Genomic DNA, 27,793 nt, shown 5'->3' with positions numbered 1-27,793 from the left:
GCTGGCCAGGGAGCAGGGAAGGGGACAGTCCCTGTGGCCACTGTGGCCACCGTCCCTCCCTGCCTGGCAGGGCTGGGGAGCCCCCAGTGAGGCTCAGGGACCTGCTGGGGGCTGGCAGTGCAGCCCCCACATCACAAACCACTGCTGGCCATTCCCAGGGTGTTCCTGCCTGCCCAGACCTGGAAAACACAACAACCTGCTGGAGAAGGGCCTGGGGGCTCCCAGTGCTCCTACAGGGATGGGTTTGGGCTGCTTTTCTCTCCTTCCCCACCGATTTCTGTTCCTCTGTGGATTCCTACCTGGAAGCTGCTGTGTGCTGTGGTCAGTGTATTCTCACCCTGAGCTTGTACCATATCTCAGAGTGATGATGACAAGAGGAATTATTTTCATTGCTCTTGGGTTATGTCTTTGTGGACTGGGCAGAGGCAGCTCTGAGTGCTGCTGTGAGAGTGGAACAGCCTCTGCAGAGCAGATAAATGCACTGCTGCTCTTGGGGAGAGAGCCACACTTCCCTAAGACCTTCTGTGGTCACTTCTCCTGTTTCTCCACTCCTTCCTTCTTTTTTCCCCCAGCACATTTAAAGGGACGTGTGTCGGCTCAGTCTTTGGGAAGTTTTTGTGCATTTAGACAACCCCAAGCAGATGTAACAGTTACAAACCACAGCTTCAGGAAACACAGAAATCCAGTGGCTTCACTCCCTGGTGTTTAACCCATGCCTGCATTCCCCCTTTGCTACCCCAGCACAGCCCCTTCTTCGCCGAGCAGCTCACGGCCTTCCAGGTGTGGCTGACCATGGGTGTGGAGAACAGAAACCCCCCGGAGCAGCTGCCCATCGTGCTGCAGGTCAGTGCTGGGGCTGGGCTGGGGCTGGGTCCGTGCCAGGGGTGTCCCTGCCCATGCCAGGGGTGTCCCTGTCTCTCCCTGCCCATGCCAGGGGTGTCCCTGTCTCTCCTGCCCCTCAGCCTGGAGCTGCCAACCCTCTGGCATTTGAATGTACCAGGGGCTTCTCCAGGATAGATGAGAGCTGGTTTTGTGTTCACCACACCCACGTGGATGAACCCAGAGTGCTTTTCCTGCCCCATCCCATGGCTCTGGTTGAGCCAAGTCCCTGCTCTGGTCCGTGTGTGGCTCTGCTGCCTCTCTCAGAGCAGCAAATCTTCACTGTCCTTCCTCTGGCACCTCCTCTGTATCCCAGCTCTGCCAGGCAGAGACTTTTATCTTCCCCCTCTTCAGAAAGTAGAAGTTACTGCAGTGTAAATCATTTGGAAATGTCTTTTATCCACCTGGTACAGCCTGGGAGGTGTTCCCTTCCACGTGGGGCAGGAGTCTTGCTGCAGGAACACACAGACAGCTCTGCAGAGCTGGGGGTTCTGTGGGCACTGCTCAGACCAGCCAGGTCTGGTGTTTGCAGGAGAGGAGATCAGGGGAGCAGAGCACAGCGTTTCAGTAATCCTGGCAGGGCCAGCACTGCAGGTGTCACCTGTCCCTGCCCTGGCTCCCCTCCCTGGAGTTGGTGCTGACACAAATACCAACCCTGGCCCAGGTACCTGTGGGCTCTGCTCTACCAGAAGCACCCTTTAAAGCCTTTCTTCTAAAGGAATGTGGTCCCTTGTACAGGGATCTGTGAGGAGACTCCCCTTCCCTGTCAGTCTGTGTCTGACAGCACCATCCATCTCTGCAAAAGCAGATTTTAATTTCCTGAGTTTCCCAAGCCTCGATAGATGAGGTGGATAAGCAGATACGTGGTTTGTCTCTGTCACAGCAATAGAAGCAGGCAAGGTTTTGCTCCAGCTCCAACTTTGCTGCTTCCCAATGGGTTGTTTGGCACCAGCAGGCTCTGCAGGAGCGTGACTGCAGTGGAACTGAGAGGTCACCTGGCAAAGGAACCTGTGTTCCTGCCTGGAGCAAAACCGAGCTGGGACAGCGTAATTGTTGTTATAATTATAGCATGTTAATTGTACAGTGGAATAAGATTGGCTGGTAACAGGTGTGAGCACACTGAGGATCCAGGGCAGGAAGGGACGGAGTTGCAGCCCGTTTTTGGCCTGTTTTCAGAGCCCAGGGAGAGGAGGCATCAGAGAGCAGGCAGCACACACAGCCTGGCCAGCCCTGATCCCTGTGGGGATTCTCTCTGTGGGATCTCCTGTGCACAGAGGGCTCCTGGAGATCACTGCAGGCCCTGCCTTTGTGAGGAGCTGCCTGCTGAAATCCAGCCTGTGACATGTGAATGATCCCCCTGTGTCCTGTTCATCCCCAGTTTACATGCTTGGTTGTCACCAAGGCCCCGTTTTCCATCTGGGACTTGTGCCAGACGAGGGCTGTGACCCAGGGCTGTGTGCTGGGGTGGCACACCAGCACTTCCATGGTTCCAGCAGGAGGAATGGATTGTGCTCTGACCCCCCCCATGTTCACCCCAGGCTCTGGGATGTGTGTCTGCCTGGGCTCAGGTTATTGTGCAGATCCCCTGGGAGCTGGGGATGGGAAATCCTGTGAGACCAAGGGCTTCGTTTGGGTTGGACAATGGAAAATGGAGCTTTTCCATCAGACACTGATTGCTCTGGGAGTGCCCTCTGGGAGGGCAGCAGTGTGGAGCTGGGGCTTCACCCAGACAGCCTTTTCAATCAGTTCCCTTTCTTGACTGAGTTTGGAGTTCCTCAGTTTCTCTGCAGGCTGGAGGGTCCCAGCTGTGCCATGTCTATGCCTCCTGCCCCTGCCAGCTCCTGCTGCTGTCCCTGCTCCAGCCTCACCTGCCCTGCTCTCTGCTCCTGCTTTAATCCCAAACAGCTGCCCCTGTTATTCCTGGGCTGGCTGATGGAGTAGGCTGGTGCCAACTAGGGCAGGATGACCAAAATCCTTTCTCTTGTGACCTGTCCTGCAGTCTGGGCTCTGATATTCAGAGTGAAACCATAGCAGTAGTTATCACACCCCCCTGCTTTCTTCTGGGCCTTTCCTGCACCACCTCAGTATCCAGTACCAGTCATCCAGGGTGTGAGATGTCAGCCAAGTAATTTAGTTATTCTTCAATATTAAACATGAAAAACAATCTAATTTCAATATGCAGCATGCAAGCACACTGAGAAGGGGATGGAATTGGGGAGGTAAATCAAGGAGTCTCTTTGCCTGAGATCCATGCTGAAGGATGTTCCTCAATTTAAACTGAGGATTAAACGTTGCATTCCAATATCTTACATCTGTTAAGGAGATTAAGAACTGCAAGTCTATCTGTTAATATTTCACACCAGGGTAGGTATAAGCCAGTAAAGCACCACCTCATTAGTGTTGTCAGACTCCATTTTAATGAGATTTTTATTAATGACCAACATGACCTTTTGCTCCCTCTTAAGTCTCTGATATTGATTTGCCAAGGAAAGCAAAGCCTCTTCCTGTGCTCCTGAGAGCTGGGCTGTCACTGCCCTTTGGGTGCTGCTGCAGGAATCACCAGGAGCTGGGCTGGGGAAGGCAGCTGGAATCCTTAGGGATTGCTTCCTGGTGTCTGGAGCAGCCCCCCGAGGGAGCATTCCAGGGTGCCAGGGTGTGTCAGTGTCCCTTTGCTGTGCCCTGCAGGCCCAGGGAGTGTTTCCCCTGGACAGTGACCCCTGGGAGTGTTGTTTCCCCTGGACTGTGACCCCAGGGAGTGTTGTTTCCCCTGGACTGTGACCCCTGGGAGTGTTGTTTCCCCTGGACAGTGACCCCTGGGAGTGTTTTTTCCCTGGACAGTGACCCCTAGGAGTGTTTTTTCCCTGGACAGTGACCCCTAGGAGTGTTTTTCCCTGGACAGTGACCCCTGGGAGTGTTGTTTCCCCTGGACAGTGACCCCTGGGAGTGTTTTTCCCTGGACAGTGACCCCTAGGAGTGTTTTTCCCCTGGACAGTGACCCCTGGGAGTGTTTTTCCCCTGGACAGTGACCCCTGGGAGTGTTTTTCCCTGGACAGTGACCCCTCCCCTGTGCCCTGCAGGTGCTGCTGAGCCAGGTACATCGGCTGCGAGCTCTGGACCTGCTGGGGAGGTTCCTGGACCTGGGGCCCTGGGCTGTGAGTCTGGTGAGTGGCAGCTGCACTTGGGCTGCAGCCCTGCACGGGGTGATAAATGCAGCTGGTGGCTGTGGGGAGGAAAATGTCCAGATGTGACAGATGAGCAGGTTTGGGTGTGGGAAATGGAGCCAGTGTGTCCCTCCCAGCACAGAGCTTTGTGTTCATCACATTCACTCCTGTGTTCATTTCCAGTACAAAGGAGAAACCTTGGGAGTAGTTAAGTGTAAAATAATGTAAGGGACAAACCAGGAGGAAATATCTGGGGCACGTAAGAAGGTTTGTCATATAAAATAAATAGCCAAAAAAAGCATCTGTGTTTGTTACGTATTCTTTCAGCTTACTGGCTGAATAATTTTCTTTTCCTCCTTTATCTGTTTGGTGTCTGGATTTTACAAGCACTTCTGAGCAGGCTGCAGCTGCATTCTGCAGTTTGGAAAGCGGCAGCACAGTGTGGAACATAAATAAGAATTAAACAGAGGAGCAGTTTAAGGCACTCCTGTAAATGGAGCTGTTTGATGATAAAAGTGATGAAGATGAAGCACCAGCTGGGTGTGGAGCAGCTCAGTGATGGGACTGTTTAGTGGTTTGCTTTACCTCCTCCTGGAGAGACCTGGTAATTTCCATTAGGAAGGCTGGAACTCCTGAACTTTGTGACATGTTTAGTTGGGAGAGCTGAGGGGAGAGAGGATATGGAGCTTGGGATATTTATCCCAGGAGTGAGGATAAAACAACCCAGGCTGTGAGCAGAGAGAGCTGATGCTGGGTTAACTCAGAGTCCCCATGGGCCAAAAGAGTCTGGAAATACCTGGTGACATTCCAGATTAAAATGAGCAATAGACAAACACACAGGGATCCCCCCTTTACTGGAAACATGGGATATTTTTTTCTCCCAGATTTCTCAGCTGTGTCTGTAAAGATGCTGCATCCTGGGGCCTGCTGGGGGCTGAGCTGCCCAGGGGGGTTTGATCCCAGGGTTTTACTGAGAGGGATTTGTTCTCTCCCTCCCAGGCCCTCTCTGTTGGCATTTTCCCCTATGTGCTGAAGCTCCTCCAGAGCTCGGCCCGTGAGCTGAGACCTCTCCTTGTGTTCATCTGGGCCAAGATCCTGGCAGTGGACAGTGTGAGTATTCCTGCCCCTGCCTGCCTTGTGCCTCTCAGCAGTGCACTGCCTCAGCCAGAGCTCTGCTTGATGGGCTTTCAAATAAATAATGAAGCTGGTAAGTAATTGCAGATAAATTTGTGGAGTCGTATCTCTGACTCAGTGGTTTGTGGGTGCCATCAGTTGAGCACTATAAAATTATTAGGACAGGTGCACACATTAATTCAGGCACAATTGCAAGTCCATGTAGAATGCCTGAACTGCTGTGGATGTTGGATCTTTCCTCTCTGGGGGTTATTTTTGTATCTCTCCTCTGTTTCAGTATGAAGCATAGCACTGAATTTGTCAAGGTTTTCCTGCTGTTGATCCAGCATTGTCAGGTTTAGTTTTATAACAATATTTTCATTAACATCCTAAGAGGATTTGGGAAAGCAAAGAAAATGAAAACTATTCATCTTGTAGCTCTTCTGGAAAAGCTCATTTGTGCTGCACCCGAGGCTGGTGCCTCAGCCCCAGGTGTGTGCCAGGGGCTCAGGTGTGATTCCCATGTGATTCCCTGTTCCTCACACGTTCCCTCCCATGCTCTGCCATTGCCTCACTCGTTTGCAGGCTGAGCTCTATAGAAAAACACAAAAAATACTCTTAAATGCTGGGTTTGGGTTTCTTTGTGCTGTTCCACTCACCACTCCACCAGCACATGGAGTGGGAAGGGAGGAGGGGGAAGTGCCCTGGACGCTGCTGAGGGAGGGGACAGCAGCAGTCCTTGCAAACAGAATATTCTCTGTCAGTTCTGAGCTTGCACACCAAGCCTGCAGCCTGCTTTGCTGCGCTGTGTTATTGTTCACAGTGCAGCTGTTTGTTTGGGAGGAGGAGGAGGTGTCAGTGCTGCTGGGTTCCCCTGCCATCCCCAGGAGCCCAGCAGGGAGGATTCAGGTCTGGCTTTGTGGCCATCACCTCCCTCCTGTGAGCCCCAGGGCAGCAGAGGCAGCACAGGACGGTGGCCTGGGCAGCCTCCCCTCTGCTGCTGTCCACGTGCCTGCAGAAAAGCCAGTGTATGATATTTATATTTCATCTTATCTGGGTGAGGAACAGAAGGTGCTGACGGGCAGGGCAGAGGGGAGAGGCAGCCTGGGGTGTGCAGGGGTCAGGGAAGCCTCTCGTAGCTGCAGCCTGGCAGCAGTCCAGGCCCTCTGCTCCTGACTCTGCCAAAACCACCAGCTTCACTCTCTTCAGCACTAAAATATTCTCTTGCATCTCTGCCTTGCCATCCCCTCCCCTTTCAGCAATTATTTCCCTCCTTCACCTTCTCCTGCTGATGAGAAATGCATGCTCTTGTGTCTGGCAGAGCCGTGCCACAGGGAGCTGATGCCAAGTCAGGGTTTCCTCCCTTCCATTTTCACTTTCTTCATGTGGATCCTCTCAGAGTGACCCCAGAACATCAACCTGGGGCCTGAGCTGGTGTGTCAGCAAAGCCCTGAGCTCCCCGTGAGCCCAGCCCAGGAGCCTGCCCTGTGCTCCCAGGGCTGCTCTGCAGTCTGGGCAGGCTGTAGCAGGAGATAGAAATGTACTGGGGAGGTTCAGTGTGCACAGAGGTGGCTCCCTGGGCTCTTCCCCAGCACAGGAGCCCACATTTCCTGCTCTTTGTGGCACTGTGGGGCTGGTACAGGCTTCCCTGCTCTGTCCCTGTGGGGCTGTCTGGTTGCAGTCCCCAGGAAGGGCTTGAGCTTTATTTGGCTTCTTAAATGAAAACAAGGTTGGAGAAAAATGGTTAAGAAATGAAAGGTTTGTCCATCATTGGAGGAACAGATGTGTGTGTTGTGGTTCTCACTGTGGTTTTCTTGGTCTCTTTTTCAGTCGTGCCAGGCTGACCTGGTGAAGGACAATGGACACAAGTATTTCCTCTCAGTCCTGGCAGATCCTTACATGCCAGTAAGGACAAATCACATTTATTCAGACTCTTTAGTGTTTGCTTGCCTTGTTTTAGCAGATGTGCTGCTGTTCTGGTGCCATGTGGGGCTGCCTCCCCCCCGCCAGTGGCAGCCACACCAACCAAGGCTTTACAAACTCTTGTGGAGTCTCAGTGAGGGTGGGAGCTGGGGCTCCAGGATGGCTGCAGGAGCAGGGAATTGCCCCGTAGCTTTGGCAGTTCCCTCTGCAGCCGCTGGGTTCCCACCAGGGCTCTTTGGGGTCCCCCCAGAGCAGGGCCAGGCTGGCTGGGAGGATGCTGGGGAAGTGTCTGGGGTGTAACAGGGCTGATGCCCAGAAAGGGGAAAGCAAGCTGGGATTTTCTCGTTCTTTGAACGTGGCACAAAGTGCTCTTGGGGCCATGCCACGTTTCAGGGTGGGCTGCAGCTGTTCCCTGCCCTGTTCTCCAGGTAAGCCTGTGTGTGTCTGTGCTGTTTTCAGGCTGAGCACAGGACCATGACAGCCTTCATCCTGGCTGTGATTGTCAACAACTACAACACTGGGCAGGTGAGTGCCAGCAGCCTGTTCCCTTCATCCTCTCCCACCTCTCTCTGCCTCACGCCTTTGCTTTGACAGAAGTGTCCTGGCTTGCATTAAAGCCCAAAACTCCACTTGGAAACAGAACTAGGACGTTGGGTTTTGTTACTTCTGTGTGGATTAAGAGAAGAATTGGCCTGGAGATGTGGCAGACATTCTGTACCCAGCACCTGGAGTGGGGGACAGGGACAGGAGTCCCTTCGCAGAAAGAGTTCCTGGTCCTGTCCAGTGGGAACCTGGTGGCTGGGGGTGGTCTGTGGATGGAGCCATAAACCCTGGGGCTCCCACAGGTTTCCAAAGTGGAAAACCCAAGCTTTCTGCGTTACAGAAGGCATTTTAATGCTCAGCTATTTCATCAGCTATAGCTTCCTTTTCCCTTCGTGCTGCCGGCGTTCTGTAACAAAACCAGTCAGGAACCACGGAATGATTATTTTCTCTTGGCTTCCTGCAGAAATAATCTCCTTCTGCGGGGATGAGGTGGGAAGCCGTCATCCCAAACAAAAGGCGTGCTTTGTGTTGCAGGAAGCCTGCCTGCAGGGGAACCTGATAGCGATCTGCCTGGAGCAGCTGAACGATCCCCACCCTCTCCTCAGGCAGTGGGTGGCCATTTGTCTGGGGAGGATCTGGCAGAACTTCGACTCAGCCCGGTGGTGTGGGGTGAGAGACAGCGCCCATGAGAAGCTCTACAGCCTCCTCTCAGATCCCATCCCAGAGGTAAAGACAAAGTTCCTGCTGAGCAGGGTCTTCTAGAGCTTTGTGTTTGTGTTTGCTTCAGAGAGAGATCTTGCCGCTGTCTCTTCAAGGTGATGCAAATCAAACAAGCCCTACAAGAGGAGCTTCCAAAGGAATGCAGGGGGAGTTCACAGAGCCCCAGACCCCTGGGAACTGAGCACTGCAGTTAGGAAATGCCACGGTTTTTGCTTCCTTGCATATCAGAAGCTGTTAAAAATGTGGTCCCAAAACTCACTGTGTTTTGCAAAAAAACCCTCTAGTCTTTTTGTGCAAGTATGAAAACTCTTCTCCCCCTGCTCATTGTGAAAAGGCATCTTTAGTTGGCTGTGTTTCACCTCTGTGGCACTCCCGGGAGAGGAGGGGTTGTGCAGGGCCTGGCAGTGACTGACAGAGCCCATCAGAGCCAGCACACACACTGGGAGAAGGGAGCTGAGGTACACAGCTCTCACCACGTGCACGGATTAGAGATGAATTCCCCTCCACATCCAGTCTCTGTCCTGCATCCTCCTCCTCTTGTCCCTGGCCCCGTCCTCCCCACTTTTCAAGCAGTGTTTCTGCAGAGGTGGGGTGGCTTTCTGAAGTTTTCCCTGACTTTTCTCCTTTTTTCCATCATCTGCCTTCCCATAAGCCCATACCTGAGGACTATAGTCAGCACTGCTATGAAAGACCCACATCCCAACAGGAGCTGTGTGTACCTCATTCCTGGGAATTCAAATTCAAGGCAACACCAACTGGAAGAGTCACCCATGGGAAGGTCACTGAGTATTCTGGGGAATTAAACATCTCCTGCATCTGTGAATGCTCCAAACTCATTTTGCTGAGGCTCCCCACGGGTTCCCTGCTCACCTGACACAGCAGTTCAGGTTTCCAGCTCTCCCCTTTGTGGGTGTGAAAAACAAGGTTTATTTACTTGGTAAAGTTTAAAAAGTTTAATAAAAGACAATAGGAAATAAAGATAATATAGCAAAGAGTTAACGGCCAGGTGCTTGGCATTCAGCCTAGACCACACCTACTATTTTTGGAGTTACTTTTAAAATACCTTTTCCATTACATCAGTCTGATGTATATTCATAAACTATTATGCATATTTAAACTTTTCTACAAACTAGTTTACATATTCCAGGAAGTGTTTAACATGGCTGCTTTTTGGGCCTGCCTTTTTAGAGTATGTGTGTTTTTTGGCTGTGGTTTTAGTCTGTTTTTATTATTACCTTTAGTTTGGGCCTTGGTTCATACTTTTTTCAGATGGCAGGTGTTGATAGTTGGCATATTAGTAGCAGGGTCTTCATTGTATGTTTATTGGATGTTATTTTAATTAAACAGGTAGTTTAATTGCGAGTATAGTTACATATCAGCTACCCCACTACCACGTTTAAGTTTTGTTAATAGCAGAAATAAAAACTGTATCTTTACAGCAAAGTTATTCTAACGTTACACCCATAGCATTCATCTTAATATTTGCGAAAAGCTGATTTTCTGATATGTATTTATAACGTGGGGATAAATGACCCCCCCCGTGGCAGCAGAGGGGACAGGCAGGGCTGTTTGTGTCCCCAGGTTCGCTGTGCTGCAGTCTTTGCTCTGGGCACCTTTGTGGGCAACTCAGCAGAGCGCACGGACCACTCGACCACCATCGACCACAACGTGGCCATGATGCTGGCCCAGCTCATCAACGATGGCAGCCCCATGGTCCGAAAGGTAGGCCAGGCCTGGGGGCTGGGCTGGGCTCAGGCTCTGCCTGTGCCTCCTCTGCAGTTTGTCAGAGAGCTCTGACACTGAGCTCTGTTCAGTGGAAGGGTCTCCCTGCCTTTGGAGCCCCGGGGATGGGTCACAGGCTGCTCCAGGTTTGGGATGAAAGGGTCTCCCTGCCTTTGGAGCCCCGGGGATGGGTCACAGGCTGCTCCAGGTTTGGGAGAGTTCCAGTTTCTGATGCACCATCGTGCATCAATAGTACATTAAATGGTTTTTGACGTTCTGGATTGTTTGTGAGGGCTGTTCTGAAGTGTCCTAATGTTTGTGTTTACTTTACTGGAACATCAACACCCTGGCAGTTGTCAGCAGCATGGCAAAGATTCATTTGTGTTGTCTCCTTCCAGCATTTAATCAGTTTAATTCAAGAGAGAGCTGCGTGTCACACTGAATGCTCTGTGAGATTCATAAATCTCTCCTTGGGAGATCAGTCCCTGAGCAGAGACAGCAGCCAAAGCCAGCTCTGTCTCCTGTCTGCTGTTCCCAGGAGGTGCCTCCTGGAGGGGCTGAGCTCTATGTGGGGCTGGGCAGTGCCAGGAGGGTCCAGCTGTGCCACAGGGGGCTGAGAACCCCCAGCCCTGGCACAGCCCCTGGCTCTGAGGGGGCCACACACATCCTATGGGCTGGGCCAGGTCAGGGTTCCTGTGTCACTGCACCAGACTGACAGACTTGGGCAGAATCAGCCACAGAGCCCCAGGATGGTTTGGGTTGGAAGGGACCCTTAAAGCTCATCTCATGCCAACCCCTGCTGTCTGTGGGCAGGGGCACCTCCCACTAGAGCAGGATACTCAGAAGGGAGGAAGCCTGTCCAGGTAGAAAGGGAGGAATTAAGTGTGAGACAGACTCCTGGCTTTCTGCAGTTCACCCCATGAATTAAGGAAGAATCCCACCCTGAATGGGCACCCAGTAAAACCAGCAGTACTGCTCAGTGTTTGTCTTCAGTCCCTTGTTTCTCACCTGTGTCACCATGAGATGTTTCTCGTGCTTTTTCCCCAGGAGCTGGTGGTGGCCCTGAGTCACCTGGTGGTTCAGTACGAGAGCAATTTCTGCACTGTGGCCTTGCAGTTCATAGAAGAGGAGAAGAATTACCCCCTCCCTTCTCCAGCTGCTCCAGGTGAGGGCTTGGCTTTGGGTGGGCAGGGCATGTAGGGCCTGAAAGTACTTGGGAATTATTTAAGGAGTTTTCCCAGCACATACCAGCACAATCTTGTTGGTGGGGATCTATTGAAGAGCCCTGTCGTGAGATGTGAGTGACAAGGAGGGGAGATCTGGTGTCTGTTCAGCCCTGTGAGATGTTGCACTGGAGAAATCCATCCTCCAGAGTCTCCCCCTAAGCCTTGGCTGTAGCTCACCAGGAACCTCCTGCCCCATTCAGAGAGATTCCCTTCAGCTCAAGGCTGAAGGACGTTGGCCAGGGCAGCACGCAGGTTGGTTTTCTGTCTCCCTTCTGGAATCACAGCTGAACGTTCAGTGTCACACTGACCTGGTGACAGCTCCAGCACACCATGAACCAGCCCTGCTGCTCTGAGGGCCACACAAGGAAGGGAAGAACAAGAACTGTGCTCTGACCCTGTGGCCCCATCCCTTTTGTTGTGTCTGTAGCTTTGTGCGAGGAATGAAATGTCCTGGTGAAGTTGTCTCTAACCTCACCTTTTCTTTAGAGGTAAACTGCAGTGGAAATCTTGAAGGATAACAGGAGAGTCTTGGTGTGCTGTTCTCTGCACAGAGTGGTTTTGTCTCCCTGTCCTCTGAATAACTGAATCATATTGGAAAATGAGCTCCTCCCCATTTGCTGCAGGAAATAAGCACTGCATGCACTTTATAAAGTGCTTTTCCTGATCCAAAAGAATGCTGAAGTGGGATGCCCTGGAAGCATTCCCTACCACAGCCAGGTTTCCTCTGCAGGGAAACAGAGCAGCTCTTCTGAGGCCGTGGGACTGTGTGTGTGCTCAGGCTGAAATATGACTTGAAATCAGCCCTGAAATTTGGTCAGGAAATCAGAATTTTCATAGCTCCTGGCGATGAGAAAATCCAAGGGGGGGTTTGATGGGCAGCACCTGAGAGAGGAGCTGCCCAGTGGCCTCAGACTGTCCTGGCACAGAGCAGAGCAGGGTCACCAGGGCCCCTGGGTGGCACTGGCAGGGCTGGCACATCCCAAACTCCCAGCAGAGCCACGTGCTCCGTGCCGGATCCGCTGCCGCGCCTCGTTCCCTTTTAGCCTGGCAGAGAATTACCAATTCTGTTCGTGTCAGTGCTGTTTCCATTGCTCGTTGGCTGGGCAATAACCGAGTGCTGTGGCTGGCTTTGGTTCCAGCCATAAGTGCTCCCTGTTGCCTCGCAGAGGGAGGGAGCCTGACCCCGGTGCGGGACGGGCCCTGCACGCCACGGCTGCGCTCCGTCAGCTCCTACGGCAACATCCGTGCTGTCACCACGGCCAGGAACCTCAACAAGTCCCTGCAGAACCTCAGCCTCAACGAGGAGTGTAAGGCACACTTCAGAATTCTTCCACTTTTCAGGCAGGAAGCACCACGGGCAGGACAGCACAGGTTGGAACTGGCACTTCAGCTCAAATTGTCCAGCTCCAAGGGTTTGGATGAGGAGCTCCCTCATAATTAGTAGTAATTTTCTGGTCATTAGCGCTGATTTTTTTTTTTTCTTTTTTCTGAGTGTTTGGGGACTTAAAATGTGCCTTCCAGCTTTCAAGCATAAGTGGATTTTTAACTGGATCTTTTGCTCATTCTGAGTTTAATCACTCAGTATTAAAAAGGGGAATTGTGGCTTTGCCCCCTGGGTGAGGGGTTTCCTTCCCTGAGCGGGGCAGGATTTAGAAGAGGGCTGTTATGTCTGTTATGGGTGAGAATAGTTCCCTCCCAGTGCTCCTTGCAGCATCTGCTGTTCTGTCCTGGCAGCTGGCAGCTCCGTGGCGTTTTCCCCTGGGAACCTGAGCACGAGCAGCAGTGCCAGCAGCACTCTGGGCAGCCCTGAGAACGAGGAGTACATCCTGTCCTTCGAGACCATCGACAAGATGAGAAGAGTCAGCTCCTACTCCTCACTCAACTCCCTCATAGGTGAGTGAGCACAGCCCCTCCTGCCCTTCCCTGTGTGCAGAGTTGGGATCCTGCTCTCCCTGTTGTGTGTGCCTGGGTCACTCCAGTGGGGGGATGGCAGTGGGAGCTCTTGGCTCCAGTTTCTAAGCTTCACTGCAATCCTGGTAGGAATTTGGGCACAAAAATGTGGGGGCCACAACAGCTTTGCTTTAAGATACCTGTAGCTTTTCAAACAATCTGAGCCATTTTGGCACAACATCACAGGCACCATGCAGAAGGACCTGGCTTTTGGAATGGCCTCCTTCCAGGGAAAGCAGCAGGCACAGGGAAGTGCTGGGCAGGTCTTTACATTTCCTCTGTAATCAGTAAATGGACCCATATTTTCACAAATCAGGGCAAATAGAGTAACTCAGGGAGAAATCACCTGGGTGATAGAACTGCCTTGACTAAAGAAACATTTTCTCTGCTCTGTTTTCTAGGAAAATTAATGGTGATTTGGCTCTCCCAAGTTGAAAGATTCAGGGATTGTAATTACTGAGCCCCTGTGGCAGTTTAAAATCATGAGTTCATTAGGAACTTGATCAGTTAATTTGCTTTTGATTATCAGTAATGACACTGGATCTTCTGAAGCATGGCAGGGATGTTAGGAAATTTCTCTCCATCTTGAGCTAGGAGTTGAGTTTTCCCTTTCCCCTTGATGGCTGCTGTGTGTCTCACAAGAGCTGTGCAGTACAGCTGGAAAAGGCTCTGGAGAGGAGCTGGAGGTGGTGAGGGGAACCTTGGAAAGAGAGAGCAGCTCTCCAAGGCCTCCCTTATTCCTGTTCTATCAAAGAGCTCAGACCCAGCTGGAAACACAGAGCTTAGAGAAGTGTTTAAAATTCATGACTCTCACAGAATCCCATTACCTCCCCATTTGCCTGCTGCAAGCCAGGCTTTTCTCATTCCTTCTGAAGCATCACCATCCTCCAGCCCTGTCTCCTGCTCCCCAGGAGAGATGCCCCAGCCACCCCCAGAGCTCTGCAGACCAGGCTGACCTGGTCCTTGATGTCCCCACGTGCCTTAAGTTGCTGCTGCAGGGGAGCTGGGGGAGCCCAGTGGGGCAAAGACCTGTGGCTGGAGGAATGCTGTGCTCTGCTGTGTCTTCTGAAAGAGAAAATGGTGCTTTGGCTCTGCAGTAACATCTCAGCCAAGCATCTGAGACAGCCAGAGCAATGAAAAAGATGTTTGGGGCGTGTGAGGAGACTCTAAGTGAAGCAGAAATCTAGTCTGTAAGAGTGAAAGGAGAATTTTTCAGCCACAGTGTGTGTTCTGTGCTTTGCATTTCCTGAGATGATTAATTGATCACAGAATTCCAGAATGCTTTGGGTTGGGAGGGACCCTAAAGCCCATCCAGTGCCACCCCTGCCATGGGCAGGGACACCTTCCACTATCCCAGGCTGCTCCAAGCCCTGTCCAAGCTGGCCTGGGACACTGCCAGGGATCCAGGAGCAGCCACAACCTGCTGATGCTCAGGTCTTTGTTCCTCTCTGGCAGATTTAGGAACTTGGCATGCAGGGGATTGTTCTGGATCAGTCTCTGCTCTGGCACTGAGGCATCATACAACATACTTCTTCCCAAAAACTTGAGGAGAGCCTCTCCATTCCTCCTTGGCCCATTTTACAAACAGTTCTTAGCTACCTGTGGGCCAAATGTCCCCGTTATGGCTCCCCAAATGCACCAACACACGCTCTCAGCTGAGCTCTGTGTTCCCTGGCAGCTGCTCCTTGGCCAGACAGGCCAGTACCAGGAGAGACATTTATTTCTGGCCCAGTTTTCCAGCTGGCAAGAGGCAGTTTGTGGTTAGTCAACAAAGACATCATTTTGGAAAGGAAGCTGAGCCTTGCTGCTTTTCCATACAGCCACTCATTAATCTTGGTGTCCTGGAAATGTTCAGTTTTAAGATAGGAAAAGGGATGAAATTAAGATGGGGGTTTGCATACCTCGAGGCTGATTATTCATATCCAAAGTGCACGATGAAAGCCTTTGTCCTACAGAGAGCTTCACTGGAAAGATTATCTTAAGGAGTGATCAAAGAAGGAGGAAAATAAATCTTGGAGTGATGAAATGCTGGGGAATTGTTGTCTTTTCCAGCAGGAGAGGCTGGGGGTGGAGAACTGTTTGCCATTTCCCAGGATCTGCCTCAGAGTGCCAGTGAGGATGAGGAGAGCAGAGGTGGAGGTGGGCAGTCAGGTGCAGGAAACGGAGAATGTTGGGGCAAGGGAGCCTCCTGCTCTGTGTTAATGCACTGAGATAATGAGAAGGAGCTGGTCAGCCAGCAGCGTTTGTACCTGGGCATGGGCACAGCAGCAAAATCCAGGGATTTGGGTGGGGTTTGGAAATGGGAACTTCAGGGACTGCTCAGAGGGGGCTCCTTTGTCTCCCTGGTGGTGACAGCAGCTCTGGCCCAGAGGTACGTGCTCTGAGGACCTTCCTTCTGATGAACTGCTCCTGCCTTGTGTGGAAGCATGGGAAGCTCCAGCTGTGCCCTGGAATTGCCATGGGGTTGGAGTGAGCCCCTACAGGGCCCTGAGAGGCTCAGGTGTGCAGGGACCAGGCTGTTTCCCCAAGCAGAGCTCAGGGATTTTGGGTGTCCCCTCCACCCCGGGTCCCTCTTGGCAAGAGGAGGCCTCTGTGGGATGCACACTGACACAGCAGCTGTGGTTGGCACTGAGGGAAGCAGCTCCCCGAGTCCTCGGGGCTGTTCAGCCTGAAATATTTTGGCTGTGTTTCCCTGCACCCAAATATCCCATTCCCTGTCCCTGTGTGCCAGTCTGAATGTCCCATTCCCTGTCCCTGTGTTCCCATCTGAATGTCCCATTCCCCCTGTTCCTGTGTGCCCATCCAAGGTTCCAGTCCCTCCTCAGGAGCTGGCTCAGGGCCAGGTGAGCAGGGAGGAGCCACAGGTTTGGTTTTGCTGTGGGAAGTGGAACTGCCCCGTCCGTGGAGGTCAGGGCTTAAAATCACTGCAGTGATTTTTACAGGGGCTTGGAAAGAAGCCCTGTCCCAGCCTGGAAGATCAAAGGGAATAAATAAAGCCATGAGCACTTGGGTTTGCAACCACTGTGGCTCTCCCTGGAGCTGCAGGAGCCTGGCCCACCAACTGAACCCCAGGTGTGCAGGGAAAATCCAGCTGGGAGAAAGACAGGCAATTTATTTTTGACATTCTTAGCAGAGAGGGATAATTTTGTAAACATGAGTGCACACTGCAAGGTGCACTGGTCTGGCTGGGGGTGGGTGTGACTAATTACAGAGCTGTCTGCTTCCATTAATGCCCAGCCCCTGCTCAGCTCCTGCTTTGCATCGCAGGACAGTTCAGGCATTGGAGTCCTAAAGTGAAATGGAGCTGCTGTTCCTCCTGCTCCCTCTGCTGCTCCTTGTCCAGCCCCTGGAGCTCAGGATCTGACAGGGAGCTGTGTCAGATGTGCCTCTCCTGCACTGACAGTGGAGCAGCAGGAGAGAGCAGCCTTGGGAGCACCAGCCCTGAGCCCCAGGTGCCTTTGTAGAAATTCCCTGTGTTCTCCTCAAAGGCTGCCAGGTGAAGGGGGAATTGCACTGGCACAGTTCTGCTTAAAATTAGGTTTTTCCCTGACACTTAAATGTATAAAAAATGTTGTTGGGTTTCTTCCTCTGTGGTCGAGGTGGTTATCAGAGCCCCTGGGAAATCAGCTGGGTGCCCCCCTCACTCTTCTCCTCTCCCTTTCCTTTTACTCTCTTTCAAGGGCTTTAAAGAATTGAAGGCATCCAGATTTCCCACTGGCCCTTATGTAACAGGCTGGAGTGTGGGAGGCAAAGCTCTGGGCACACCTCAGACATTACCTGGCTGCTGCTTCACGAGCTGAGCCTTTTTTCCTCCCACACCTTTTAGCACTTTGCCTCTCTCCTTCTTGTTCTTTATCCTTCCCCCTCCAGTTTTGCTTTCCTTGATAATAGAAGCTTCCAGGATTTAACATTGTTATATATTTACAGCCTGTGCAATTTTACAGTATTATATAAATATTATACAATATTGCATAAATATATGTTTACAGCCTTTACAATTTACAGCCTTAGAACAATTTACATTGTTAGAGGTTTTACAGCCTTGCCAGTGCCTAAGGGACTCCAAGAGAACTGGAGAGGGGATTTACACAAGGACACAGGGAATGGCTTCCCACTTCCAGAGGGCAGGGTTCCATGGGATACTGGGGAGAAATTCTTCCCTGGGAGGTGAGGAGGCCCTGGCACAAGGTACCCAGAGAAGCTGTGGCTGCCCCTGGATCCCTGGAAGTGTGCAAGGCCAGGCTGGGATAACCTGGGACAGTGGAAGGCGTCCCTGCCCATGGCAGGGGGTGGAACAGGATGGGCTTTAAGGTCCCCCCAAGCCCAGCCACGTGGGATTCTCTGGTTTGTGGCTTTGGGAAGGTTTGGATCAGCTGCAGGATCTGTGTGGGTCACCCCCAGCACATGAACAGCACGGTCCAAGTGGTCCCTTCATAAACACTTGTGAGATTTCCAGGTGGAAATGTAAGCAAGAGTCACTTGGAACGTCCTTTGGATGCCAGGTGAGAGAAAGAGAGACCCTTTGCAGGTGAGGTGAGAGGGAGGAGTTGGGTTTTGGGAATTCTGGGCACCTGGGGCAGAGGAAGGTTCCCCTTTCAGAGCAGCACCCCAGGGGCAGCCTGCAGGCCCCTGGAGCCTCTTGGTGCCCTCAGCCAGTGCTCAGAGCTGTGTCCCAGCCTGCTCTGCTGGTTTAGGGATGAGGTTTAGCTCTGCCAGGTGAGGAGCTGCTTGGTGACCAAGGGGCCCTTTCCTCCCAGCTTTATATTTAGATGCCTCCAGAAACAGGGGAGGAAAAGCAGTAACAGCTTGATCTGTCATTTAGCACTGATTGTGACTCATCTGAAATCTCTGTTTTAGCTCTTTTTTGTTGTTAGTGCAACCACTTTAACATTGTCCAAATGGCTCCACTCCCAGCCGGGGCGTTGCACGATCAGACACCGGCAGGGCTCGGAGGCACAATAACAAATCTTCTCCCAAAAGCAGCAAAATAAAATGTTCACAGAATTTTGTCAGTTGTTGCAAATGCTTATTAATTTGATTTGTACTTTGAATCTGTCAGTCCCTTCTGCTGAAATACCAAACAGCTGATCTGCTCATTAAATAACAAATTGGAGGAATTGATACAAATGTCAATAGGAAAGACTTGAGTTCCTGAGGGCTCAACTCCTAAAGCTTTGCTTTAAACATTTAGTAAACTTGTAGAGTGTACAAACCCCTGAACAATTCGATAAAAATAACCACAACAGTATTAGCCAGTAACTGTGGGTTTGTGCCATTAAGTATTTAACTCAGGAAACCCAGGCATTATCCACTTGGCCTTTCCAGGTGATTTGCTTCAGGAGCCTGGAAAAGCAGGAGTTGGAGTGGAGATGATTTAGAGAGTCTTTAATTTATTTTGCTTCCTCCCACTTCGATTTCACAAGCCCTTGCAGAGTTCACAGACAGGCAAAAGGGAGACAAAATGCCCACGTGGGATGGTTTTGAGCTCCTCTCTTGATGTTCCCTGAGATGTCATCAGGTTGTTTGGAGTTCTAATGAATTTTCTCACATCAGATCAGAGAATTGGAGCTGATGAATTGTCATGTGCTGCAGGGCTTTGGGGTTTGTTGTGTTTTTTATTATTGTAGGTGTGAGTTTCAACAGTGTTTATACCCAAATTTGGAGAGTGCTCCTTCACCTGGCTGCTGACCCCTATCCTGACGTGTCTGACCTGGCCATGAAGGTTCTCAACAGCATTGCTTACAAGGTATGTGCCTGTCCCTGTTCACCTGTGCCTGCCAGGCCTTTGGATGTGGATTTTTTCATGCTTAGGCAAGGCTTAGGCAGGCTGACCTGGATGGGTCTGTTGGAGGGCTCTGCCTTTTGCAGAAGGAGGTTTTAATGCTTCATGATGATAAACTCTGCTCTGAACTCTTGGTCAGGTAAAATGAGTAATTGGGGGAGGGCCTGGGGTTGTTTTAGGGTGTAAATTAGGTGCAGACCTCGGACAGTAGGTCTGGTTTAGAAGTCTACTTGTCTAGATCAGTCCCTGGGATAAACCTTAAGTATCCTTCATTAAATTATCCGTTTGCAAACTGATTTAGATAATGCAAGTGGGACTGGCCTGCAGACTGAAGCCACAACGGCTCTCCAACCCAGGTGAACTAGTACATGTGAGTCAGCATGCAGACCCCTGGCATTCCTCACCCCAGCCCAGGCTGGGTGCCTAAACCTCCATCCTCATCCCATCTCATCCTGGGGGTGGCAAGATGTCCCTGGAGGTGCCACCCTGGGGCAGCACCTTCCCCCTGCCCAGGCCAGGCCACCCCAGGGCATCTTCTCACACTGTGTGTCCCCTGGCTGGGCACAGAAAGCTCAGTGTGAACCTTTCTGGCCACTCAAGCATCCAGACCATGAGCCATTGCAATGGGAATTCTCTTACTGGGCCTTTCCAGGGAATAACCCCAGACCCTCAGCCTGGGGCTGCAGTAAGAGATGCCAGCATTGTGCACTGCCATCCTAATGCCTCAGAGATCTCTGCTTTGAAATCACATTTTCTCTTGAGACAATAGTTACTGACTTGAACTCTGATTTGTTTGATGTGCACGTGCCAGTGAGTGGTAAGGGCTGGGTTTGGGACAAAGAATTCTCTTGGCAGTGGGGGCAGCAAGCTCAGCCCTTCCCTGGTGAGACGGGCTACAACAAATGACAGGCTGGAGGTGCCACATGAGGGGAAGAAGGAAAGGAAAAGGTGGAAGATTTCCCTCTCTCTGCTCTAGATGAATGAAACTATTTCAGTTCTGTGTTTGGAAGGCTCTTTGCAAAATGAAATGTTGCTCCTACTATTCAAAGGGAAACAAAGAGGAACCAGATCTGCTTTTCCTGACTGAAATGTTTTCTCAGGAGTACTCCCTGGCCAGTGAGAGGTAGATCAGTATCAATATTGATATTGATCCTGCTGTGGCAGCAGGAACTGTGGTCATTCTGTTGTCACATCCCTAGGGAGTGCTGGGACTGATGGGGGAAGTCTGTGTTGGCTCTGTCAAGTTTGTGCTGGTGCTGACCCGAGTCCCAGAGCTCAAGTGCTGGGTCTCCTGCATCTCACCCTGCCCAGCTGGGCCAGCTGCTCTGCCCCTGCTTCCTAAGGCACAGCTCTTCCAACAGCCTTGGAAAACAGCAAGCATTCCCATTTACAAGGGATTTATCTGGGGATGCTTCAGTGAACAAAACTGTTTTGTTCTGTGCCTTAGCCCCGGGATCCACAAGGACAGTGTTCAGTCCTGGGTTCCTGCTGTGCATGTGGGGCCTTTGCTTTGGCCAGCACCACCTGCCTTGGGTGGCTCCTGACGAGGCTTTCTAGTAGAAACAAACCCCCAGATACAAACCCACCCATGCTGTGAACTGCCCACCACTGTGGGCTGTAAGGCTCAGATCCTGGGCTGGCCTTTCCTGCTCCCTGGTGCTGCAGGACCATGGGTGAGCTCGAGGCTCTGCTGGGAGCTCAGGCAGGAGCTGGCTGCTGTCTGATGCAAATCAGTGACAATTAAATCTTTGCTAACTGTGTCCTGAGACCTTTCCTTCGTGCTGATGGAGCTTGTTGGATGTAGAGGGAGTGCTGGGCGTGGGCACTGCTCCTCCCCCGTGTGTGCAAGTGCTGCCCACTCAGGGCTTGGGTTTTACCAGCGAATGCAAACAAAAACTGTTTTTCTTACTTAAACAAAAATACTGCCTCAGGTGCTGTAGAACACTTGAACGTTCCAGGGGTTTAATATTTTGGTTTAATTACTGTAAAATTCAGGGAAGTAGAGGCTTCATTTTGGAGCTGGGCCAGCTGAGGTTTTCTTCCACTGGCACAGCTGAGCAGAGCTCTGTGGTCTAGGGGACCTGGCTGGGGCTGGGGGCTTCAGTGGGAGCAGCTGGGCAAACTGTCCAAACAGCTGGAGAGGGATGGGGGACTCAATATTGCAGAACCATGGAGTGGGTTGGGTGGAAAGGGACCTTAAAGCTCATCCCATTCCACTCCCTGCCATGGCAGGGACACCTTCCACTGTTCCAGGCTGTTCCAAGCCCCATTGTCCAACCTGGCCTTGGACAGTGCCAGAGATCCAGGGGCAGCCACAGCTGCTCTGGGCACCCTGTGCCAGGGCCTGCCCACCCTCACAGGGGAGAATTTCTTCTCAGTGTCCCACCCAACCCAGCCCCTCTGGCCACGTTCCTGTGCCACTTGCTCCAAGTGGCCCTGGGTGATCTCCAGAAGTCCCATCCAACCCCACTGCTGTGGGATTCTGTGGTTGGTGTTACCAAACAAGACCCGAGTGTCCTGCTCAGGTTTTTTCCTGGAGCCAGGGCTGTGGATCTGTTTCTCCAGAAGGGCTCCAGGCTCTGGGGCTGTGCTGGGTGTGAGCAGCCGGTGTGTGGGCTGCCCAGGCGTGCAGCCTTCCTGCAGGGAATCTGCTGCTGCTCTGTTCTGGGCTCATTAGGCACTGCTGGGCCTCCCCCAGGCTCAGGATGCCTTGGGATTTATGTGGATGATGCAGATGGGAATAGTGCAGTTCTCCTTCCTGGCCTGAGCCTTGGAAAACGCCCAGACCTGCTTTTTGTGAGCACCAAAACAAACAACGAGGACCCAGGGTTCAGTGTTGGCCTCTAGAGACTTTCTGAAATCAAAAAGCTTTAAGAGGAAAGTTTGCTTCAGCCCAGGCTGCTTTGTCCAGGTGTTTTTAATGGAAGGCTAGGGGCTGAATCACAGAATCAGTGAGGCTGGAAAAGCCCCCTGAGCCCATCCAGTCCAACCATCCCCCCAGCACTGCCAAGGCCACGGCTGACCCACCTCCCCAAGTGCCACATCCACTGGGCTGTTAAATTAAATCCCCCCAGGGGTGGGGACTCCACCCGTGCCCTGGGCAGCTGTGCTGTGGCACAGCCCTTTCAGGGAAGAAATTTTCCCAATATCCAACCTAAACCTCCCCTGGCACAACTTGAGGCCATTTCTTCTTGTCCTGTTGTCCCCTGGGAGCAGAGCCTGACCCCCTCCTGTCAGGGGGTTGTGCAGAGCCAGAAGTTCCCCCTGAGCCTCCTTTCCTCCAGACTCAGAACGTGCTTTATGATTTATGGTCACAAATCCTATGGGTTATGGAAGCTGCAGGAAGTGCGAGGGTAAGGCTGGTGGCTCTGGGGAGCACTGGACAGCTGAGGGGGACCCCAACCTGTCCCCCTGCCCTGTGTTTGGGGTGCTGGGGCAGGTCCTGGCTGCAGCTGGCTCTGGTTGCTGCTCAGAACTCTCGGGTAAGTGTTCCTGCCGAGGCCAGCAGTGAAACCAACCTGGTGCTGGGAGCAGCCCAGGGGCTTTGTTTGAGCCTGGAGCCCGCAGAGAGCCCTCCCTGCCCCGGGCTGGCCGTGCTGGGGCCGTGGCCACTGCTCAGGCTCCCTGTGTTCTCCCCAGGCCACGGTGAACGCTCGCCCCCAGCGCATCCTGGACACCTCCTCCCTGACCCAGTCGGCCCCTGCCAGCCCCACCAACAAGGGCATGCACATCCACCAAGTGGGGTAAGTCCATCCTGGCCTTCCAGCACCTTCTGTGGGTGGGGTGGGTGCTCCCTGCCCAGCCCCAATCCCAGGGAACTGCCCCAGGGACAGGAATGTGGCTCCTGCTGTCAGCAGTGGGGAGGTTGGAAAAGTGGAATGGATGGAAAGCTCTGGGAAAAGGTGTTTTCCTGTTTTCCTTTAGGGCAAAGAGTAACAAGCCCCACTGGGTATCTAACAGTGAACTGGAAGGAAGAGCTGGCTTTGGCTGCTTTTACCTTTCCTGAGCTGTGCTGCCCGAATTCCCATTGACGTCTGAGCTGTGCCTGCTGCACTTGGAGCTGCTGAAAGCCAGGGTTAACTGATGGACAGCACACCCTGCCTGAACTGCAGGGCAACAGAGACTGCTGGGGGCTGAAAATGGGATTATTTCCCAAAACTCCTCGCCGAGAAAAAACACCACACCTTAGATCTGCTGGTCTCATAACCAGTGTGCACCAGTAAGATTCCAAGTTGGGAACAGAGGGCCCAGTTTAAATTCCAATGGTTTGAAGCTTCAGTCCCCCCATGGAAATGCAGGGTGACTTAGGTGAGGCATCACAGGTTCCCAGAGCATTGAAGTTCATCCCCTCAGTCTGGAGTTGGCACAGTCAGAGTTCCCTCTTTGTTTGGGGTAGGTTTGGCCTTTGGAGGGGCCGTGGGAATTGTGACATTTCTGCAGAGGAGGCACCGTAGTGAAACGCAGATCTTGTCAGAAGGGAGCAAAGTGAAAAGGAGGTCATGCACACACAGATCTCGTGTCCAGCAATACCCAAACCCTGTCCCTCTGCTCTGTCCCTCAGGGGGTCACCTCCCACCACCAGCACGAGCAGCTCCAGCCTGACCAACGAGGTGCCCAAGCAGCCCGTGAGCCGGGACCTGGCGTCCGTGCGCCCCAGCGTCACCAACGTGGGTGTCCAGTACACCCCCCACTCCCACCAGTTCCCCAGGACCAGGAAAATGTTTGACAAAGGCCCAGAGCAGGTAAGGAGACTTCTCTGGTAGTTCTGGCAGCTTCTCCCCGCTGGGCTTTGTCCCACTTTCTGTTGGTTGTGGTTTATTTCTGTGCATCCCTCGTTTGCTTCCAGCTGCTGCTAATCCAGATTGGCTGCTGCTAACCAGCCAAATAAAAATTGATTAATTTATTTTCTTCAGGATAAATTGTGGTTTATAGCTTTTGATAGGGCATTATTCACTTCTGCCACTAAGCAATGTGTCTAATCAGAGTCCGTGGCTTACTCTTCTGTAAACATTTGTGTGCCTGAGTGACAAGGCAGAGTCAGATCCCTGACCCTTGGGGCTGCTCTCCAGGCAGAGCCAGCTGTGATCACAAGGAGAGAGTGAACACCTCCCCTTCCTTCTCTGGGGTTTGGCAGCAGCAGCCTGGATTGTATTTCTGAAAGGGAATGGAGCAGCTTTTCCCTTTTCCCTCGGGGTGTCCTGTGTGACAGACGCTCATCCACATCCTCCTTGGCATCAGCTGTGTCTGGATCCTGAGTCATCCTTGGGACAAAACTCCTGGGAGCTCCCCGAGGTGCCATGGGGCTGCTTCACCCAGATCCCTGCAGCTGAGGGAATGAGGGAAGGTGCCCCTTTCCAAGGAGCCACCCCAGAGCCGGGTGTGTGGTGATTCCTGCCCTGGGCCACGTGTTGGAGGTTTTCGGTGCCCGGCTGGGGCAGCGGGGCTGTCCCTGGGGGTGTCCCTGGGGGTGTCCCTGGCCCTGCAGGTGGGTGAGCCCTGTCCCTTCCCCGCAGACAGCCGATGATGCTGATGATGCCGTGGGACACAAGAGCTTCATCTCGGCCACGGTGCAGACCGGGTTCTGTGACTGGAGCGCCAAGTACTTCGCCCAGCCCGTCATGAAGGTAACCCTGGAGGGCTGTGCTGGCCCCTGGCACAGCCCTGCCCTTCCTCCCTTCTCGTTCCTGCCCTCGGGGGAGGCAAAGCAATGAATGGGTTTCCTTCCTTCCTGCTGCTCTGGGGAGCTGTGGGACTGCCCGTCAGGAAGAGGGAAGAAGTGACCAGAGGGAGCAGAAGGGTCGGTGAGGGTGGGACAGACACAGCCCAGGAAAAAAGCTCAGCTCCCCATGGAGCACAATCCACAAAAAATGTAGGAATGAGGAGAGGTTCTGTATCCAGACCCCTCAGTTTTGCCTGGTTGCCCTGCAGAGTTGGTCCATCGCAAAGGCTGTGCTGCTCTGTATATAGAAAATTGCATTCTAGCTAAAATGAATTGGTGTTTAAAATAAGTACATGGAATAAGGAAGGCACTTTTTCCCAGAAAGGGCAGTGAGAGGCTGGAGAAAGAGAGATGCTGTTTTCTTTCTAACATTCCAGCTGAATCTCCTGGCTGTGGTAAAGAGGCAGAGAAGTGGTGGAGGGAGGCTGCCCTGGGGAGGCCACAGTGGGATCAGGATAGACCCTGCTGTCCTCAGGTGGGATCTGGGAGCTGTGCTCTGCTTCCAGCACCGACTCCTTTAACTTACAGAGGAGAAAGTGAGAATGGCTGGATGCCCGTGAGTGCCTGGGGGAAGCTTGGGCAGCATTACTGTTGGGTTTTAAAGTTAAAAAAAAAATAAGAAGTTGTGTTATAGCGAAGAATAAGGATGGGAATGACAAATTTGAAACCAGGTCTCTTCAGAAGTGATTTGTTTGGGTAGCTAAGTTGTCTCTGTGTAAAGTGAGAGAGAAACTGAAACCTTGTTCCAGGTGAAACTCAAGCCAGAGCTCTTACGAGATGGGCAAAGATATCAATGACTGGAAAGAGAAGCTGTTAAATTCCCAGAATGTTTTAGCTGTTAAATTCCCAGAATGTTTCAGCCAAAGCTCATGTTTCAGGTTTAAGTATGAAACAGGACAAGCAGGAAATCTGCCTCATTAAAAGCAACTTTCAGGTGCCCTGGGAGTCTCAGGGAGCCCAGAGGTGTCAGGACTTTGAGCTCCATCTCTTGGAAGGATTGCTGTGCCTGGCAGGGACAATGCCCAGGCTGCACTGATGCCTCTCCACAGAGGATGTTTGTGTCCAAGCACTGCTGCTGAGATGGTGAGAGTGAGGAAATGTGGTTTTAGTGCTACCTCATCGGGAGCTGGGGGTGAACCATCATCACCACAGTCCTGGAATGTTCAGGGGTGAGGGAATTACCCAAGTTTAAGGAAATCAGAACAGGGCAGGCTCTTGATTTCCAGAGGGAATCACCAGTGAAGTGACTGCCTGACACTTCCTCGGCTGCTGTGAAATTCCCTTTCTGCTGGAACCACCCAGTAATTCCTTAGGGCACATCTGGGATGTGGGGCTGGGCTGCCTGGCCAAGCTTCCACCAGGGATGTTTCTCTTCCAGATGAGCTTCAGGGTCTTGATTCAAGCCCAAGCCAGAGCACAAGAGGAGGAAGATGATGTTGGAGCTCTTAGTTCTTATTAAAAACATTTGTCTGCTCCTTAAGAAAACCTCTTCCCAGAGAAGAGGGGGTCTTTATTAATAAAATAAATCTAGAGTAGGCAGCCAGGCACGGGCAGGGGCAGTGGGGACATGGGGAGCTCTGTGGGGGAGTGGCTTTACTACTACTTCCTGCACATAAAATAGACTAAATGCCTTTAGGGGAGGCAATAAAAAAGGTGGAACATTGCTGTACTGATTCCCAGAAGCCAGGGAGGGGAGGCATGGGGAGGGGACGTTCCTGCAGACCCAAAGTGCTCTGTGTCCCCCAGGGAGCAGGAGCAGGGCACAGCCCTGGCTCCCTGAACCTCTGGGGCTGCCAATTCCCCCTGCCTGGGGCTGAGCTGCTGACCTGGAGCTGTCCTCACCAGCCACAGGTGAAACTTGAACAGAACCAAATCTGTGTTTTCCCATCACACAAGGGAGAGAATTGATTTCCCTGGTACTTCTGCAAAGCAGCTTTGAAAGACCAAGGAGAGGGAGTTTCTGCGGGTGTTACCCTAACAGGGAATTACAGATAGATTTGGGATTGGGGTGGCTGTGTGTGCAAGGGACAGGGAGAAATCCCTCTGGGAGAACCTTCTCTGAGCTTTCTTGGCTGCAAGTCAGGGCTGAGTTTCCATGGAGTCCCTGTTCCTGCAGGGAACAGTCCTGCCTGGTGCCTGCTGCCTTTTGGGAGCTTCAGCCTCATGAAAAAGGCAAAGAGTGAAGTGTACCAAGTAGTGATGGAAAAATGACATTGATGCTTAATTCCAGCCGTTCTTTAGGAGGTGCTGCCTGCCTTCATAAGCAGGGAAAGACAAGACAACTGTTCCTGTAATGAATAAACATAAAATTACTGTGAGTGCATCTTAGTCATATTTAATTTATGAATTTAGTTTTGCTTCATGGACCTTGCCCTGAGAATGCTTTCACTGGAAAGACTGAGGGATTAATTTCCAGTGTAAATCAGGAGCTCCATTTCAAGCCATCATTCCAGGTTTGATTTATTGATTATCTAATCAAATAAAGGGAGAAGGAGAACGCTGCACTGTAAATTCTCCATGTGCCAGGAAAAGCAGGTCCCTAGCCCCACTCTCATGTCTGCAGAAGCTTTTCCTCTTCCTGCAGTCCCTCGTGGCTCAGGGCTGTTCTGGGAGCCACGGGGCACAGGAAAGCCTCGGTGCCAGCTGTCAGGAAATCCTGAGTCAAGGAGAGCGGGAGCCAGCATCTGTTATTTCCAGGGCTGGCAGAACATGCAGGCAGGAGCTGGGAAGGATCCTGGAAGGTGACAATTACATAAGCAGCCCTTGCTGATAAATCCCTGCCAGAGCTGCTGCACTGAGCCTCGGCCCTGGCTCCAAGTCCTGGGAGAGGAGTGAGATCCTGCAAGCGCTGCAGGGACGGTGACCAGGGAGAGCTGGATTTACCTCTGGAGCCTTGTGCCAGGTGCTGCCTGCTCACCTCCTGGCACCCACTGCCACAGGGACGGGGAGAGACCCGGCTCAGAGAAGGAAAACTCTGCTGGGAGGATTCAGGTGCTCCCTGCTCCCTGTCTGGGGGGAGCTGGAGCCCTGGGGAAGGACCTGTCGTGGTCCCCAT

At 52.2% G+C, this 27,793-nt stretch overlaps 1 protein-coding gene across 2 annotated transcripts in view; it reads left to right on the top strand.

Annotated features, from left to right (window-relative positions):
* RPTOR (regulatory associated protein of MTOR complex 1) overlaps window positions 1-27,793 on the top strand; it is a 95,696-nt gene that overhangs the window by 46,179 nt on the left and 21,724 nt on the right. The window contains exons 11-24 of one of the 2 annotated variants that reach the window (XM_062506275.1): window positions 742-843; window positions 3,957-4,040; window positions 5,040-5,150; window positions 6,984-7,058; window positions 7,536-7,601; window positions 8,154-8,345; window positions 9,921-10,061; window positions 11,109-11,226; window positions 12,454-12,594; window positions 13,022-13,180; window positions 18,865-18,983; window positions 22,659-22,762; window positions 23,581-23,761; window positions 24,533-24,643. In XM_062506275.1, the coding sequence (XP_062362259.1) occupies window positions 742-843; window positions 3,957-4,040; window positions 5,040-5,150; window positions 6,984-7,058; window positions 7,536-7,601; window positions 8,154-8,345; window positions 9,921-10,061; window positions 11,109-11,226; window positions 12,454-12,594; window positions 13,022-13,180; window positions 18,865-18,983; window positions 22,659-22,762; window positions 23,581-23,761; window positions 24,533-24,643 (1,704 nt within the window). The remainder of the gene's footprint in view (window positions 1-741; window positions 844-3,956; window positions 4,041-5,039; window positions 5,151-6,983; window positions 7,059-7,535; window positions 7,602-8,153; window positions 8,346-9,920; window positions 10,062-11,108; window positions 11,227-12,453; window positions 12,595-13,021; window positions 13,181-18,864; window positions 18,984-22,658; window positions 22,763-23,580; window positions 23,762-24,532; window positions 24,644-27,793) is intronic. The other variant, XM_062506276.1, reaches the window with a different exon arrangement.

The sequence above is a fragment of the Cinclus cinclus genome, chromosome 20 (genome assembly GCF_963662255.1).
Source record: "Cinclus cinclus chromosome 20, bCinCin1.1, whole genome shotgun sequence".
NCBI classification, from domain to species: domain Eukaryota; kingdom Metazoa; phylum Chordata; class Aves; order Passeriformes; family Cinclidae; genus Cinclus; species Cinclus cinclus.
This window is presented reverse-complemented; position numbering and strand designations above follow the sequence as displayed.